At 42.3% G+C, this 18,075-nt stretch overlaps 1 protein-coding gene across 3 annotated transcripts in view; it reads left to right on the plus strand.

The window, feature by feature from the left end:
• LOC124182790 (single Ig IL-1-related receptor-like) overlaps positions 1 to 18,075 on the plus strand; it is a 22,005-nt gene continuing 3,930 nt past the window's right edge. Inside the window, exons 1-7 of one of the 3 annotated variants that reach the window (XM_046570497.1) lie at positions 1 to 58; positions 1,367 to 1,680; positions 13,455 to 13,636; positions 15,755 to 15,965; positions 17,284 to 17,417; positions 17,585 to 17,746; positions 17,922 to 18,059. In XM_046570497.1, coding sequence (XP_046426453.1) covers positions 1,439 to 1,680; positions 13,455 to 13,636; positions 15,755 to 15,965; positions 17,284 to 17,417; positions 17,585 to 17,746; positions 17,922 to 18,059 — 1,069 coding nt within the window. In that variant the 5' untranslated portion in view covers positions 1 to 58; positions 1,367 to 1,438. Of the gene's footprint in view, positions 59 to 360; positions 1,681 to 13,454; positions 13,637 to 15,754; positions 15,966 to 17,283; positions 17,418 to 17,584; positions 17,747 to 17,921; positions 18,060 to 18,075 lie in introns of those variants that run through there. The other 2 variants (XM_046570496.1, XM_046570495.1) reach the window with 2 other exon arrangements.

Below are 18,075 nucleotides of genomic sequence, written 5' to 3' on the forward strand. Positions count from 1 at the left end.
TGGTAGGATGAAAAAATACTGCAGCTATGTGTGCGGGTGTCTTGCACCTCGGATGTAGGTACATAGGTAGATAATAATTTAAGCTTCACTTCCCGGATGATGAAATTACAGTGACTGCCGTGCCATTACGTATTTTACGTGGAGATCACGCAAGTCTGAAGTTCGAGATACAGTGCGTCTTGCTGTATATAATTTTCCCTCGACAGGCCGGTTTCGCGGGATCTGCGGTGTAGGTAACTTCAATTTTTCATTTTCCAACGAAAACCAAAAGTGGATATATGAGTTACTGATCCTCACTTGCAGTGTGCAACAGTTTTCCCATCGCCACAACCAGCGAGCTTCATAAATACGATACATACTCAGCAACGATCTTACGCTATTGTCTATCGTACGACAAAACGCGGCCCGCGAGAGCCAGACCTCTTTGGGACGGAAGGCGAACCCGAACGGGGCGGGGTTAAGGCGTGGAGATCGTCGCTTTGGTCTGACGTTTCGTTGGAACGACGACGCGCCGCGCAGTCAGTGCGAATATCCCTGCCGTGCTAAGCCGGCAGTACATCGCCGACTTTCGAAGTGTGAGGGTCGCTGTCGGTCCGAGTCGTAGAGACGAGCCGGCTAACAAGCTTTAACTTGAGAGGTTGCTTGACGTCGGTGGCCAATCGCGTTCCTCCGTTGTGCGAATATAATTAACGGCAAATAATACGTGACAGAGATGCAGATTTCTTTGCCGACGATTTCGCGGTATTGAGTGAAACTTTCTCGAGCTTTTCACGGAAAAATTGTAATCGTCCCAAAATAACGTATTTCCAACGTCGCATCGTTACGCGGAAGTGAGAGGGGATCGGTTCTGTACTCAGCGAAGCAGTGCAGGTTACAGTTCCGTCCGTTGTCTGTGTTTGCAACTCGGCGCGGTGTGTTTAACGACAAATAGCGGACGAGTAAGCGGCGATACGTGCATAGAAACCGATGTGTATCCAGCGTATCCGTCGTCGTTAGGCATACATCAAGGTGGTCACGTCCCTTCTTCTTCCCCGAGTGCACAACGGCGAAAAAGAATAAATAAAGCGGCCGGTCTCCCTTTACGCGTGCACGGGGCGTGGGAAGGACCGAGATTAAATCTTGCCGACTGTCTTACCAATTAGACGCGAAGCGGTAAGTAGTTGAACCAACCGCCCGGCTCTGTGTGTACACAAATTATAACCCCGTATCAACACCGCGTGTCCGAAAAGGATAAGAAAAATAAAAGGATATCCCGTACGACCTGTCTAATGCCGACCGGCCATCTACGTGGGTGAAATTCTGAAAATGTAAACTTCCGAGGGAATATAATAAAATTCTCGATACTCTGTGTTTGCGCGTTGGATAGTGAAGGTGTGCGATCGAAAGGGAGAGAAAGAGAGAGAGATACAGTGCCTGCATCGATCGAGCCTCGTTAAAGATGCGGGAAACGTCGTCCCACGTGTTAATCGCGATCTGCATCACCGTCTCAGCCTGGACATCATGGGCCTTGGCTGAAGAGAGCAGGGACGTAGTGCTGATGGACTATTGTTCGGTTAACAACTTTGAGGGACTCCCGGTGGGACTTGGATTTACGAAGGAAGTCGTGCACGTCGAATATGCGAAACTTGGAGCCTTCAAAGCCATACACTGCTGCCTAAGAGGGTACAGGAGCATAGAATGGTGAGTGGAGGAGGGTTTCTTTACCCTCTTTTCTTTTCTTTTCTTTTCGTCTCGTCTCGTCTCTCCTCGCTGTCACCTTTTCAGCGAAACGGTCTTTCCTGCAATCGCCGCTCCCTGCAGTCAACCGCAGCTGTCGCAGAATCTTGCCGCTTTCGCTTTCTCGTTATAACATTGTGAGTCACGATTTGCCGTTAGTATGTGTATATATGTATAATAAACAGGTATTTGCACGTCGTGCCTTGCAATCTGACGCAACATCAAGGATATCTACTCGCTGAGCTCGTCACGTGAGTATCTACGTATGAAACTATGAATGTACACTAAATTGCATAAAAGCCTTAACCTTCCGGCTGATTTGTTTTCGGTCCGAATCAAAATGCAGGTTCGATTCTATAAGAATCATGTGACAATGACTGGCGATGCAGCCGACGTGAAAGATCGGGAGTCATTGTCTCATAGTTCGTATAGAATCGAAGTCGCATTTTGTTTCGAACCGAAAACAAAGTAGCCGAACAGAGAAAGGCATTAACGACTATTATTGTGCATACATGCATACTTAGATATTTACATACATGATACCAAACGCGGGATAGATTTCGTCCCGTCGCGATTTTCCCAAGCTATCGGTTCCTCTCGGCAATGTGCACATGCGTCTACCTATATTTACCTCACCAATTTTGAGTGTCTAGGCGTAAAGGAGAAGTGTTTTATTTCCATCGTCGTTGTCGAAGTCGAAAGTCCGGGTAGGTAGGTAGGTAGGCAGGTATGTGGGTAGGTATACGCGCACGCAAATTCGTAGAAAATATCATTAGGCGGACGCGTATCTTACACCCATACTTGCCCGAGCCTAAGCACTATCTTCAACTTCTCGACGGACGTTAAAAAAAAAAAAGCGTTACTTATATGCGGTGAAATTGTCTGCTTCCGCATCGTAAGCGACGATTTTTCAGCAATCCCTTGGGATTTCTTATGTGTGCAAATTTTTCGGCGGAATGCAGTGATGACGCGAGGCAACTGAAAGGATTTCCGTGCCGAATATGAAACGTGAATCATAATCCATATTGGATACAATCCCGCGTGCTTTACAGCCGATCGGACACACGCTACAAAAATTTACTTTCGTCGTGAAGAATCTATAAAATTATAGACGTGGTAGAACAACTCCGTGTTGCCATGCCGCGTCGAATCCTGCCTAACACTGTTCCGTTTCACGTCGAGTGACCGCGCGGTCATCTGTATAATTAGATGCATTATTATACTCGAGAGTTATTTGTGCGCACATACTTATAGTATCGTATGGCAATACGAATGATGAAGAAAGATGTACCCAAGACAGCGGCAGCGGATACGGTTTCCCCGTTATTTGCTCGCGGTGCCGCGACTAGCACGCTCATGTATGATACACCTTGTTCATGAAACTTTATGAAACGATCATGATATCGACAACGAATTCCCGGTAAACATAATAACACGACCGAATTGGCTCACCGACGGTATTGGCCGCGCGTTTTTCCCTCCGCATAATACAACAACTTTAAGTATAGTATAAGAAGGGTGTATATATATATATATACACATATATCTCAATATGCCCGCGCGATACCTTGTAGTGGTATTATAATGACCCTGATATTCTCGACTCTCCTCGTGCCGCTGGCTTCGGTAGGACCTCTCATTCTCGAGAGTCCTCGACTCCGATGATCCATCGCTGCTCGCTATCGTCGGCACGGTCGGTTCCCGTTTCTCGCCAACTACTTATTATCCTTCGGCCCTTCGGCTCGTCTTATTGCGCGTTGCCCCTCACCGTCACTGCAAGCCCTATACTTTCGTGGACGACGGTGCAACGGGCAACCTTCGGGGGCTCTGCACGTACATGCACGAATATTACGAGAAAAAAGAGCAATTCCCTCCGAATGCGCAAGCTCGTCTACAATTATCGCATCCGTCTAATACCCGCAGACCGTTGGTATCCCCTCCGGTTTGTTCGTATATATTGTTACGAAGCGGAAAATTAAAAGAGGAAAAGGATTTATTTTGTGACGAAGCTCTCCTTTTAAAGTCTCGAGATAGACTGTTTTTACAATAATGTAGGTTGACGCAGCAACCTTCTTCTTTTGAAAGACATAAGAGGTTTATAAACGTCTTTTATCTATGAAGACTACTAGATCATTAAAAAGGGGAAAAAACGGGTGATTTCACCCTTTGTAACAATATCTTCAAAATTTCTGGACCATACGAAGAGTGCAACGGTTTTAATAGGAAAAATTTCTCCGTCACTCGCATACTCGACGCTTTTATTACTCGTTATCTCTTGCGACGATGAACATCATAAGCAGGTACTGCTTTTCCGCGACAACTGCATCCATACCTGCAATAATTATACCAGGAAGCGTATCACCTCCTGTGCAGTTCAACTACTGAAATGCCCATCCTTATACCCAGATACTACGTACGTACGTATATACACCTTGAATCCGAACCCAGACCAGAATCTTGATACACCCATACGTATATGGGATAATGGGGAGGGGAGACACGACGGAGGAGAGAGTCGAGTGGCACCGGCACGTCAGGGCGCTGCTCGGCAAGTTTTTGCCAAGTCTCCGCTGCCGACGTGCCGCCCTTATAGCTTGTATCAGAAGCAACGTCGTTTGATGGTCAACCTACGAGTTGGATACGAAACGTGTACGTAGGACGGCAGACGTTAACGGTTGAAAGGATCGAGGTTAATTATCGGAAATTCACGAGGTTCAAGTTAGGAACGTTAACGTATCGAAGCATTGAAACGAAGAATTATTATATCGTACCTTTAGAGGAACTGCAGAAGTTGAATTTGCAGAATTTGATTTTGTTGATGCTGTGTTAACGGTTTGCCAAATTTCAGGTAATCCTAAAGGTGCATCATTACAATAGCGTTAAGGACTTCGGTCTGATGAAAATTCGTTGAAAGCGGCTAACGTTACTGCCTAAAAGACAAAAGTGTGTGTTGAATAAATCAATGTAAGCAACGTACTAGAATCCAGTAGGTCACGTGTCATTGTCACATTCTATTACCGTGTCAAATGATTAGAAATCCGAGAATACACGGTCGATCGAGAGGAGGACGTCCGCTGTGTTCGACACGCTGGCATCGACAGCTGCCGCAGGCGGAATACAGTATGGAACAGGTGGTCGTTGTAAAATTGTTTTACCGGATATAAGAACGGGACGTCATTTCCTGTGTTTTACGTGGTCAATACAGGTACCCCGTTCGTTCTCACACCGCGATTCGACTCGACTCGTAACACCTTTCGCTACAACGTACAGTGCACCAGCAAAGCAAGGCTTTTGAAAAAGCCAAGAGCTCGGCATAGGTACACCTTCTTAAAAACACTTCTGCAACCGTTTCACCCGGGACGGTACGTATTAATTTCCCATCTCTATTTGTATACCATCAGAAAAGTTGGTAAGTGACAGAGTGAGTGAGAGTGAGAGAGAGAAAGAGGTCGGTCTCTCTCACCTAGTCAATTTCCTCCTCGCTATGCAAATTGGTCCGTCCGCGCCTCCAGCGTCGTGTATCTCAACACACTGCTATACATATTGGTCCTCTTTATTGCATACCTATCTTGCCTGTGCGGTGGGCATGTATTATATGCACCCCATAACATGTTATACACTGGATATTTTTATATACTTTTTACCTATCGAAAGGAGAATCGCAGTTTTATCTTCCTTGAATTGCCCTCATTCCGAAAAGAGTATGTACGATATAAGAGATGGTTAGATTACCGCATACGATACTCATTGTCACATGCTTATTATATAAGCATCTTCATTGGTATGATGTACAGCCTAATTTTAAACATACCTGTAAATACGCTCTTTTCGCCCATCATCATTGAGTAGGTAGGTATAGTATATCCGAAAACTGGAACCACGGCAGACGGCTGGTGTACCTAATGCAGTTCGTGCATGTATGTGGTAATCGTTTTCGCAGAACCTGCATCCACTACACACTGAAATGACGTGCGAATGTCGGCGAGGCATAACCGTATAACTCTGCCTGCACATGTATGGCGAGCACGAAACGGCGAGGGAGAGTTTACGGTGTAGGCTCTCAGGGTTCGCTCACTTCTCGCGACTCCCACTCTTCGTACTCTTTATCCTCACATCCTGGAGAGTGTTTCACGGTAAGCGCGGCACGGGTTAATACCAGTCGCCTTTGTTCTCCTCGTGCCTTTTCCTCGGCCGACCGTTAAACGCAGGTACAGCTGCCCATCTGAAGTAAATTCAAGTATAACACCGATCCACGCAACTTGGGGATTCGTTGAATAATCGTAATGTTCACCGATCCGTTTACCTCTTGAGATACACGTTATTGTGCTGAGTTAACTTTTGTAACAAGATAGTATTCTGTGGTTTTTCGTGTTACTGATTACAAATCTAAAATCAGATTTAAAAAATTCAAGGTGGTGGATCCAGTATGGCGGACGAAAATTTCAAATTTCATCGAATACAGTCAAAAAACTTTATGCAGGGGTTTTCGGGGTCGCTGATTGGATTCGCCATCTGAAATTTTTTAAATCCGATTTCAGACCCGTAACCATCGACCGCAAAAACTTATAATTTATGTGAATCGTGTAATTTTCGGGGAAATGAATTATTCCTTCAATTTTCACGATTTTTTCAATTACTTTATTTGCAACAAAAATAATTTACATTATATCGCAACAATTACTCTCGAGTATTAAAAACCTATCAGTACACTATCATAAATAACAAAAAAATAACCGAAACGAAACGTGTTGAAAGGTTCCCCAAATTTACAAAAAAATGGATGTAAAATAGATGGTAAGAATACTTACCACCATGACTCATAGGGTTAAGGGCCGTATAGATCAACAAACCTATAGGTGTAACTCGTGCACCTTATTAAATTATACCCTACGCGAAGCTGATTCGTAATTAAAATTGAAAAAAATAAATAACACACACGCGCACACAGCTTAATGGTTTCTATACACGAATCGGAATTAATCTTGAGATGATGATGAAGAAAATAGAAAGAAAGTTGAGAAAAACAGCACAGAGGTCACGTTACTTTTTCCTCGCGAAGAAGAAAAATGTATAAGTTGTTCTCTGTGTGGCGGTAGTTCGTGGAAAATAAGATTCTCGGGAAATGCCGCGTGACTAATGGAACGAAGCGGCGGCGGCGGATACGCAGAGGGATATAGAATGTATATATGCATATGTAACGTTTGTATGTGTATCGTAACGGACGTCTACTTGCTTGTCGATTATGTATTAAGGGGGTGTTCTAGTCGATTTGGACATGTCGTGTATATACCTCCAAACATCCAAGACCACGTATTTCAAACGTGGACATTTACAATTGCGATTTCGCAGAATCCGTGCCGTTTATTTATTTCTGCGTGAAATGAAAATGTATTGGAGTGTTTTTGTTTAGAGTTGCGGCTGTGAGCCCTTTTTCGCGTTTCAGATGGGTGGACTTCGATATTTGAAGATATATACGTGAACGTCGAAATCGACCAGGCCACTCCCTCAATGCGGGCGAACTTGGTGAAATCGCCCCCGAATAACTGCTGCATATATCATGGATGCTCGTGTTATACCTACGTATACACGAATCGTGAAGAATACTGTATAATGGTGACGAACATGCTTCTCGTCTACTGGTTATGCGACCGTTCACCCATCCATCATTCCTGCATGTGTCGTGATGCGCGGTGGAAAAAATTATTTCTCTTGTCCCGTTCTCGGAACCAATCAGCAAGCGATTCCCCGAGTAGAATAGACGACGACATATATCCGTGTATGCAGGCCCCTGGGTCCGGTGTACGTACATATATACATACACGAGTTCACATAGCTGAGAAAGAGAAAAAGTATGTCGGTTTGAAGAGAGCAGGGTGTGCCTTTTCTCGTCCAGCCTCCTACCTTATAAACTTGTGCTACAAACACATGTATACAGCACAGGACACTGTCTTATACATGTGTAACTTGTATATCCCACATTGATTCTACACGCGTGGATACTTGATGGTAAATTTGTGTCCGGCGGTGGCGGCGAAAGAACGGATAACATGGTGTAAAAGAATTGCAAACACCGTGTACAAAACGTATAAGAGACATGATCTTCAAGAGCGGATCCAGGCTATGATAAATTAATCTACCGAAGGTCAATTTATAACGTGATATTGGGTGGTAGAGAGAGTAAATGCTCAACAGTTCTCATTGTTGAAGTTTAATATTATTCGTATTTTTTATAATTGGCGGGTATACATTTCGGTGAAACAATGATTGAGGGTAGTTAAAAAGATTTGAAACTGCACAACTTTCACACACCTACTTGCATAAATTTTATATAGGTATTGGTATAATAGATATACCTATAAAGCTTTTGCTTATTTTACGCTCGGATTTCAACTCTATACGGTTTGACGGAAGATTAAGTCCCTCTTCAGCTTCTGCCGCGTATTGACTGGACAACAATACACTTTATCCACAGACGACTACACGCAGTAGGGCTTTGTATGTGGATAATATTTAGGCGGCCACCCCTGCAGTGTATAGGCTTCACTTCACGGAACATCCCCTTACTTGCAGGTATGTACCCATTTCCAACGATCGTTCGTTCCACCATTGTCATGGTAACACCAGCACCCCTCCTCACTCTGTCCCTTCCTTTCCCTTGTCGTCTCGCTGCAGGGGTCCCGACGAAGGGGAATCGAGAGCTGATATTCCCGGCTGGAAACACAACTTGTATACTCGTGCCGCTGCTATACAGCCTTTGTACGACCGAAATTCTTCCTTCACAATTTTGCGTATACAGCGACTAATGGTAGAAAAAAATTTCTACATGCACGTGACGCGTTCGAACGTAAGAACATTCAAGTATGCACCGCGGGAAAGGATTAGTTGTGTCAAGTGATATTTGTCTGACTCACAATTAAATGCTGTAGTCAAATGCGGCGAACATCTTATTCACTTGATTCAACAAAATACTTTTGTCGTACGATCTACTTGGGACAACTCGATATCGAATTGAATCAAGCCCGTAAGGGAGTGTCTTACTCGATTTCCACGTTGTCGTGTGTATGTATCCAAATATCGAAGTACGCTATCTCAACCGCGAAAAATGGCTTGATAGCCCCATTCTATATACATTTCTGGACAAAAACAATCTCCAGTACATTTTCATTAGACGTAGAAATTAGGAAATGGCATGCATTTTACGAAATTGAGATAGGAAATTATGAACATTAGAATATTTCACTCAAAACGAATTCTTTGAATGATATCTTTTATATTTCTGTTGATTCGAAGCTTTGTGGGGTTTACTCGATATTTAATGGGTAAAATCCGAAAACGTATTGTTGTATACGTTGAAATATAAGTTGCACGTGTGTCAATAGGTTTTGATTATTTGTAGCCAATATCAATTTTGTTAACGACAAACTTGGTATTATGCTCTCTTTTTTATAACAGATCCAATTATAAATTCTTCTCACGTCATCCATATTTGACTTCTTAGCAGGCTGCCTGCTTTTATAACTATTTCGGAAGCTACTTCTATAGCGAAAAAGTTCACCGCCTAGTAGCTGTTTCTAGTACCAGTATACCGATGTTTACTATGAATAATATATTCTCTACTTATTTCAAAGCATGTGTTCTTTCTTTCACCACATGACAAATTAGTGCAACAGATCCAACCAGTTGCGCCGCACACAAGCTCCGGTTACATCAACAAAGTATGGTATTCAATCGATGTAAATTTTTCGTTGGCTAGATTCGTGTACTTATTTCATTTGAAGTACCTAATTGTTTCTGTCAAAAAACATGCGACTTGGAGAACCAGTACATAAATTTGAAATGAAATAATATTTAGCGGACTCAATGATGGAAACACATCAAAAGATTCGGTCGAATTCACGCTTCACCCAATCGCGATAAGAAAGGCTTTTGCTGAATCAAGAAATTAGTTTGATCAGCTCATTTTGTCACACTAACTAAATCGAAATTGTTGAATTATAGTCATCGTATTTGGAACAAATAAGGGATACTTGTTTGAAGCAAACAGACTCCAACAAAATCTAAATAGTTGGTTTAAGAATTTCTCTGCTTCCGTGTAGCCTCTAACAATGAGCTCGCAGTACCATGACAGTGTGCGATATGTTATACTGTGGATATACGATGCAATCGATGTAGCAATTTGTCGTCGTATGTACATACATGCATACATACATACGTGTCACGCATGCTTACAGTACACAATGTCTGTGTTATACTTGTATGTAGGTACATGAATATCAAGCATGCAGACGACGTATCGAGTTCCGACAACTGCTACGTGCACAGGAAATACTGCAGTCTATTTGCTTCACTCTAAGAAAATAACGTTTAAACTATGACTTGGACCGACGATGGTGATAATGTTGGATGAAGCGACATGCGGTACACGATGCTAACTTTAATTTGACGATTACAATGAAAGCGGAATTGGAAGAGTTGCTTTGATCATCTTCATCGGAATTTAAAAAAGGATCAAATCCCAATCGGTCTTCGAGGAATTCATCTGTCGTAACAATAACTACCCCTAAGCCTCTTACAAGCTTTCCTATGTATACATTCTACTCAATTTGCAAGAGTTCCTCTAGTCTGCCCAATATGCAGGACGAATAACGAAGGAACTATAATTTGATCTGCCTGCGGTAGCGTTGAATCGCGAACAACCGTCGGCAGCACCGACGGTGGGTCGAAAAAAGAAACGAAGAAATCGAAACAAGAAACTGAACGAGAGACGAAGCAAAGTGAACAAAAAGAAAAGGAGGTGATAGGTATAAGCTGAGTGAAAGAGAACAAACCCGAGGAATCTCTTTTTCGAGATGTTCGCTCACATTATGTTATATACTTGTATACCATACACCTGAAAGACCGTGCTTCTTCTTCTTCATTTTCTTCTTCTTCTTGGCGGCAGGGTGGGTAGGGGGTGTCAGTTTTTTTCCCGGAACCACGTCCACGCCACCGTCGTCGTGGCGGGTCGTTCGAATTGCAGTAGAAAAGAATGGAGAATATAGCGGACAGGTACGGGGCTAGTCGAGTCTCCCGCTACTTCGACAAACAGGCCCAGCTATTGGGTCCGCGCCCCATTCCTCCGGATGAATGCCTTATATATGCGAAGAGTTCCTCGCAGGGCGGCAGATATGGCGGTATCGGATTTTCTAAACGTGTGTATACATGTAGGCAGTAGGTATGCAACCTACCGCTCTTTATCCTCGCGCCCGTGCAGAACATCCTGGTTGTTGGTATCCATAAATGGTCCCGTAGGAACGACGAACTAACGAAAAGAGTCCAAGAGAAAAGAAGCGATGAAAAGATAGCCGGGACTCTGAGTATTTATATTGGCTGTGAGGGAAGGGGAGGGAAGGGAAGGAAAGGGAAGGGTAGGACCCTGACCCTCGAAGTGTGGGAAACAAAAGATTAAGTCGTCCGGCAGACCATCCCTCGTTCTTGAAACTGTTGGGTACATATACAAGCTCGCTACAGGTATTTTTTTTTCTTCTTTTAAACCATCAGGTACAGGTCTCGCTACAGGTATAATACCGCACCTCTCTTGCTTTTCCAGCCAAGGTAGGTAGGTAGATAGGTCAAAATGACGGGGTGGGTTGACTGACTGAATGACTGACTGAGTTAACAAACCTGTTGGAACTCGCCGAGAACTACCGCCTGCGCTGCAACGACGACCGATGCGGCGAAACACAAAGATTTCTCAAGCTGTTCACCGCCTGCCTGCGACAAGATGTCCCACAGCTCTGTAGATATAATCATGACAATGAAGAAACGATGTGGTCTTTGATTGAAAAATCTCAGAAGGTTCCTAATTTTGCACTTCTTAGGATTCGAATTTGCAGTCTCGAGAGAGATGAAAACTGCCCCTATTTCATTATACTTTTCGAAAGTTCCGGAAGTATAGACATTACTGTTGTAACCTGAATGCAAAATATTTACACTGAGATCCGATAGAGAAGCTAGACACACATATGTGTATTGAGACGCCCTCTCTAAATAACTAACTTTCTTTGGCCGACGCCAACCGGCGCCAGTTGATAATGAAACACAAAATGTAAAGAAATGTAAAAGTCTGTCATTCGTTAATAAACATCATTCGATACGATACCAACTCCTGTGGGACTTTATTTAGGCCAGACGATTCATATACCTACAGCGAAATCCGATGATGTAACGACGATTGAACAAATCCGTCTCTGTAATGAAATACCTCGAGACAACACCCCATTTGAGCTAGTAGCGTGTTTCCCAAATTTATTTTGTCATTTTCTCATTTTGTCATCGCCATGGTCATTATCATCGCAGGTCACTCTTCAATTCCACGTATCAATTAATCGACGGAAAATATCTACATACATCGAGACGAAGATACATGGCTGGATATAATGAATAAGAACACGCAGAGCGATTCGAAGAATCGTTCGAAAAAACACTTTACTGTAATGAATATAAAATTATACAATTATACTCCGCAAACACTTAAGAATAGCGTATATGGCATTATAGTACCAGAGTTTGGTGCGCAAAATTGTAGACACGAGTCTTTATATTTTCAATGTATATGATATTGCAATATCGTGTATCACGGAACATTTCCCAACATAATTTCGGAGAATCCAACTAAGGTTTTACCCCGAACATGCGTCATTCCAACACTTTAGCTTGATCCTTTGACATAACCAACTGCCGCCCTCGCGACTTATTGTCAGCGACAGCAAGGTTAATTATTTCTATACACATTATGATTCAGTATGCGAGGTAACTTTAATCGTGTTTCGAATAATTTCGAAGCACAGCTTCATAATTTCTGGTATCGAAATGCATCTGGCGAATTTTATTTTGCATCTTATCGTTGATCGTATATAGGAAAGAATCGTTGATCGTATACCTACACCTATGCTTCACGCAGGTTTGAAAATATATTTTCTTCCCCTCGAGCGAATAGTCGAACAGCGAATTAATCTTACACGGCAGAGAGGGTAATAGGAACATTGTGCGCAGAGAAAAAAAATTCATTTGATTCCATGAATCAATTTTGCGATCGCTGCATGCGACCTGCGGGGATCATTATCTAATCATTTGTCTCTTGCCAGTTCCCGGTAGAAGTTACAACCGTGAACGAAGTGTATTACTAGGCATATTATCCTCCATCGCTATATAGTCGTCCGAGGCTTACGTGCGCGTGACGCTGTCCACACCACGCTGCCGATTTCACGTACGAGATCGTTTTACCGAGAATAAAATTAACCTCTATGCGTTCCCACGCACACATTATGATGTTTGTGTGTATATATAAAATGTAATGGAAAGATTATAAGTGTATTCTGGACGTTTGGACTGGCAAGCGGAAAAAATATATTAGCTTCGACATTTTTTTAATTCGTAGCCAATCAAGCTTTGACTGATAAGACTTGTTGGAAACTGGAAATTTTGTTTTGGTAATAACAACACCAGGTTTTGGATGGTCTTCTAGCGTTTCGATAGTGTATTCAACGAATCAAGTTTCACTAATTTCTATCGTAAACAACCCTCCCCCTTGAGCAGTTTTACGTAAGTTATTACGTAATTAGCTCGTCTTCAGCCCTAGGTTCTTTTATATACCCATCTATAATATCGCAAACTGTAGAGTTTTTTGCCCGGTTCAAATGTACAGCAAATCGATCCTGCACCTCTCCCTGGATAGTAACACGCTTCTTCTTTTTTAGGTACAAAGGCAACATACCTTACCCCTGGAAAGGTGACGATAGTCACTTCATCCTCTACCCGGAGAGCAAGAACCAGACCATATACACCAAGAATCTCCGACAATCGGATGCGGGAAGTTATTCCTGCCTGGCACTAAACGACACTACCACCATCAATGAGGAAATCGCTCTCAAAGTCATAGGTAAATCGATCTACTTATTTATACTTATATAGCCGCCATACTCGTCTTCGCTGGAAACACGAAATTGGAATTTTTTTCTACCGTATTTCATAACTTGTAAATTGTTTCCGTTCTTACTTGTCTTGAGCCATCGGTGAACCGAAACACGAAGGAAAAATATCAACCCAGGGCTCTGCGACACTGATTCGTCCTTGAAAAACGGTTGAGACGACCAGCTCCAACATAGTATTGTTTACAAATAATATCCATCAGAGACTCTATAGATTCTGACCGAAGTCCAGACGGTAACTTCATACTGTCGTTGATTATTTTGCGTGACCGTAAGATTTTTATTTTCGTACTCATGCTTGTGCTGTTTCCGGCGAAGCGAAACTCCGCACATTGCGTGATGAGGTAGCATGCCCTCTCATCGTCGTATTCTTCTTGTATCGAAATTCGAATATACACGTACGTATTTACAATCATTGATCGTTGGGGAAAATATTTTTAAATCAGTGTACAATTTCCACCCATCATCGATACCGTCCGAACCGGCTTAACGTTACAATGCGAATTGCCATTTGAATAATTAAACCATCGGCTTCGCGCAACCGCGACAAGAGTTTCTTATCTCTTCAGTCTTACCGAGAATATACCCGTCAGCGTTACGCCATGCCTTATCGAAGTACACACGTGGTACGGGTCTGCTGAGCATATAATAATTGTGGGAGTACACCTCTTTCTACTACGTGGAAAGCGTAACAATATATTGTCCAAAGCGGGCGATAACCCGCTGCAAGTTATTCACCATAGTTATAGGTAGGTTGGTATTAACGTCTCGCCTACCCAGGCGCGGATCCAGGACAGTTTTTTGGGGGGGAGACAAAAGTAGAATTACCACAAAATGACCAAATTTTTATAAATATAAAAAAAAAAAAAAAATACTAGATACATGACTGTATTTTACAATTTCACACTTTCCGTTTTTAAATTTTACATCTGGGTTTGCCTTGATCAAAATTATCACCGAGTACTTTTTCAGTAACTAACACATGAGGCGAGTTAGTAATATAACAGTGTTGACCCAAAAAATTGTACAAAATCGCTCGGATCTGATTTTTTGGGGAAAAATTAATATAATAAACAGAAGTTACCTTTGCAGTTGATATTCAAATGACATGCAAGTTGTAACATACCAACTCAGCCCAGTCTTCCGGACTGTTTAATTAATCTATATGAGATTAATAAAAATCGCAAATTTACAGTAGTAAAAACCAAAATATTAATGTGACCATATTTTACATTGTTGAGATAGCTTTAAAAAGACTTTAGGAGGAAAAGCAAAGTAAAAATGCTTCGCGCGAATATCTGAATGATATTTTATAGTAGGATATTGGATAAGTAGGTACTAATAAAATATTAAGATCCTGAAAGTATCAGACTTCAATCTCATTGTCAGTTGTATTTTGTTGAACCTGCAATACTCCTTTAACCAGGATTTCGGCGTGGCTGCCGTGCAACGCGGGTGTTTAACTCGCAGGCGTTTCGGCGATATTATGTAGTTTCCACACTGGAGAATACAAAGTAGATAACAGAAGATATGCAAAGAATGTTATAATATCAAAGTTATCGAGTTTATACTCGTCATCGTTGACCTACCGGATGGATACCGGTATATCTATGCGTTATTGGAACTCCGTGTTAACCTGATATGGAAGCGAGGAGTGCCCATCCTCCTGACGGAGAACAGAGATCACTCTCTCGCTACCCGAGAAGAAGAAAAAGGTGCGGGTCTGCAGAGCATTATAGGTATAGGTAGACCCAGCCTTATACCCGTCTCCGACAACGACGTTGACGACGACGATGACCAAGCCAAATATCTGTTCCTTTCCGAGAAATCGTACGTCAGCTATTAACCCACCATTATCATCCACAGAGACTCTTTACACGGGTATCTATAACCCGAGTGCATCGTAAGGCACAAAGAATCTCTCTCTTTCGAGGCGTCATTCATTGAAAAGAAAAGTATGTGGGTGTATAAAATAAAAATTGTAACAGGTTGTGGTCTGCGGTACAGACGTTTCGGTTATTGAATCATAGCATAATCATCGTGAGGCATAATTTGTTGTTTTATTCCAGACGAGGATACCCCCTACACCGGGGAACCTTTGATCACTCATCAACCCAGGACTCAGTTCGCTCCGCTCGGCGTTCCTACACGGCTATTTTGTGAGGCCTACGTTGGACATACCCATCTTCCCGACGTCAGGAACTCCGTTCTGTGGTCCAGGAGCTTCTGCAATGTGACGATACCAACTGACGGGAGAATTTACCAGCACAAAATTACCAGGTGAGTTTTTCGTCTTTAATTTTTACCTCAAAAAAAACATTGTAGCTCCGGGCCGGCGTATATACCGAAAAACTCCGCATAGAACAAGGCAAAGAGGAACAAAACAGACTGGTCGGATTATACAAATTTTTAGTGACGTAGAAAAATGGATTTCGTCAGAGCGATCTACCGCCGTGCACTTGCCGGTGGTTTTCACGGTCCACGGAGCTACTCGTTGTTGCGTTCAGTATATGTGTTCTATGGTTTACGCAACGGGTTCTTGTTGGGGTATAAATTGACTCGCATAAAAAAAAAGGACGAAAAAGAAAAAAGAATTGCCACGGCACGTGTTTCAACATCACTCAATGCATGCGATGGATCGTTTTGTTTTCATGGAAGTAGACGTACATTTATGAGAGAATTTCGTAAAACTCAATTTAATCTTCAAACTCATCGACAGTTTTTGTTTGGGATTCGGTACTTTCGAAAATTTCAAATCGATTCCAAGAGCTAAATCAGCTACAAAAAATACACGTGAATTCTTGCACAGTTTTCGGAACAATCCAAATGACCGTGGAAGATGAGGATGAGGATCAGGAGGTCATTGGCCCTTCGTCACCTTGTAGTATGCTCTACTTACTTTTCCTGTATATCTATGTATACCCCGAAGCGAATTTGCCACTGATTGATTTCTCTTCAAAGTCGTGTTATGTACATTGTCATACCGCGTTGATTAGGGTCTTATGCTCGGCCACTGGTTGTTTTACAGGGCAGTATTTTCAACGATCCAGACGTTTTCCAGACGCATAACTTCTTTGAAACCGTTGCCGGTTTTAAATAATTAATAAACATTAAATTTGCAATTTGCCAAAACGAGCTTGTCTACAATTGCGACCGTTTGCAATAGATTACGGGTTGCCAAGCGCGTGATATGCGCGGTAGAAGCGGTATAAGTCTAATAAGGTTCTGCCCCGCACCCTATATGCAGTTCTATGAACCCGTAGATTCCTTTACTAGTTACATTGCTGGTGCAGATCAGCGAAAACTGCCTACAGTGCGAGGATTACACGATTTCCTAGCTTGCTTCGGTTCAAGTATTACAGGTACAGCGATTGTACCGGTTCAACAAAATTTTTATCAGGACCCATCGACCTCATTCTCAACGTGGTGATAATGACCCAGCAATATTTCCGTACTTCTGATATTAATATTAATGATGATGATGATGACGATGATGACGATGATGATTATGATTATGATGATAACGCTGATGATGATGATGATGATGATGATGATAGACATGATAATTAATAAAACGCGTGTGAATTTTCTTTTCCAGAGAAAATAACCAAATCGTTGGATCGTATTTGGTGATCAAGGATGTGAGAGCCGAAGATTATGGGGAGTACAAATGCGAAGTTAGCAACAGTATCGACCAGCTTATAGTCATAACGGCATCTGTATTACCGGAAGGTACGATTATAATTACTTATGAGACGTAGAATTATTATTGATTGTGAGTAAACAGATCTTGATACTGGAAATAATTTCTTGTTACTCAATCGCATCGATGAACATTTATAGTTGCATGTAACTGTTTTACTGCGCACGTACATAATTTAACGACGATTGATTCACAGAAGTGCCAATACGTGGGATGCAGGTTGGATCTTGGCGCAAAGTTGTGCTCCTTGTTGCTCTGGTCATGATCTGCACTCTTTCCCTGGGAGCTTTCTACATCCGATGCTGGTTACCGGTCACCCTGTTTTTCCGCGATAGGTTCTCACCGCTAGAAGAAAATGGTGACAATATTTTGAAATAATTCCATGTTTTTTTTTCTCCTCAAAATAGTGTGGCTAATGATAATTACTTTCACCCAGAAATCCAACTACTCGTTATTATAACTATACTTACCACCGCGCAACCTCTGAAGCTATAATTAATAAGGGAAGTTATTTCAATTCTCCCGTTTCACAGATGGCAAGGACTGCGACGCGCTTGTCTGTTATCACGAAATGGACGCGAGTCTGGCCATTGGTGTAATAATACCAACTTTGGAGTCAAGATATTGTTACAAATGTGCGTCTCTGGAGCTGTCGCAAATTACCCGGAATTGTAAGTTCGTGTGCAA

This window comes from Neodiprion fabricii, chromosome 5 (genome assembly GCF_021155785.1).
Source record: "Neodiprion fabricii isolate iyNeoFabr1 chromosome 5, iyNeoFabr1.1, whole genome shotgun sequence".
NCBI classification, from domain to species: domain Eukaryota; kingdom Metazoa; phylum Arthropoda; class Insecta; order Hymenoptera; family Diprionidae; genus Neodiprion; species Neodiprion fabricii.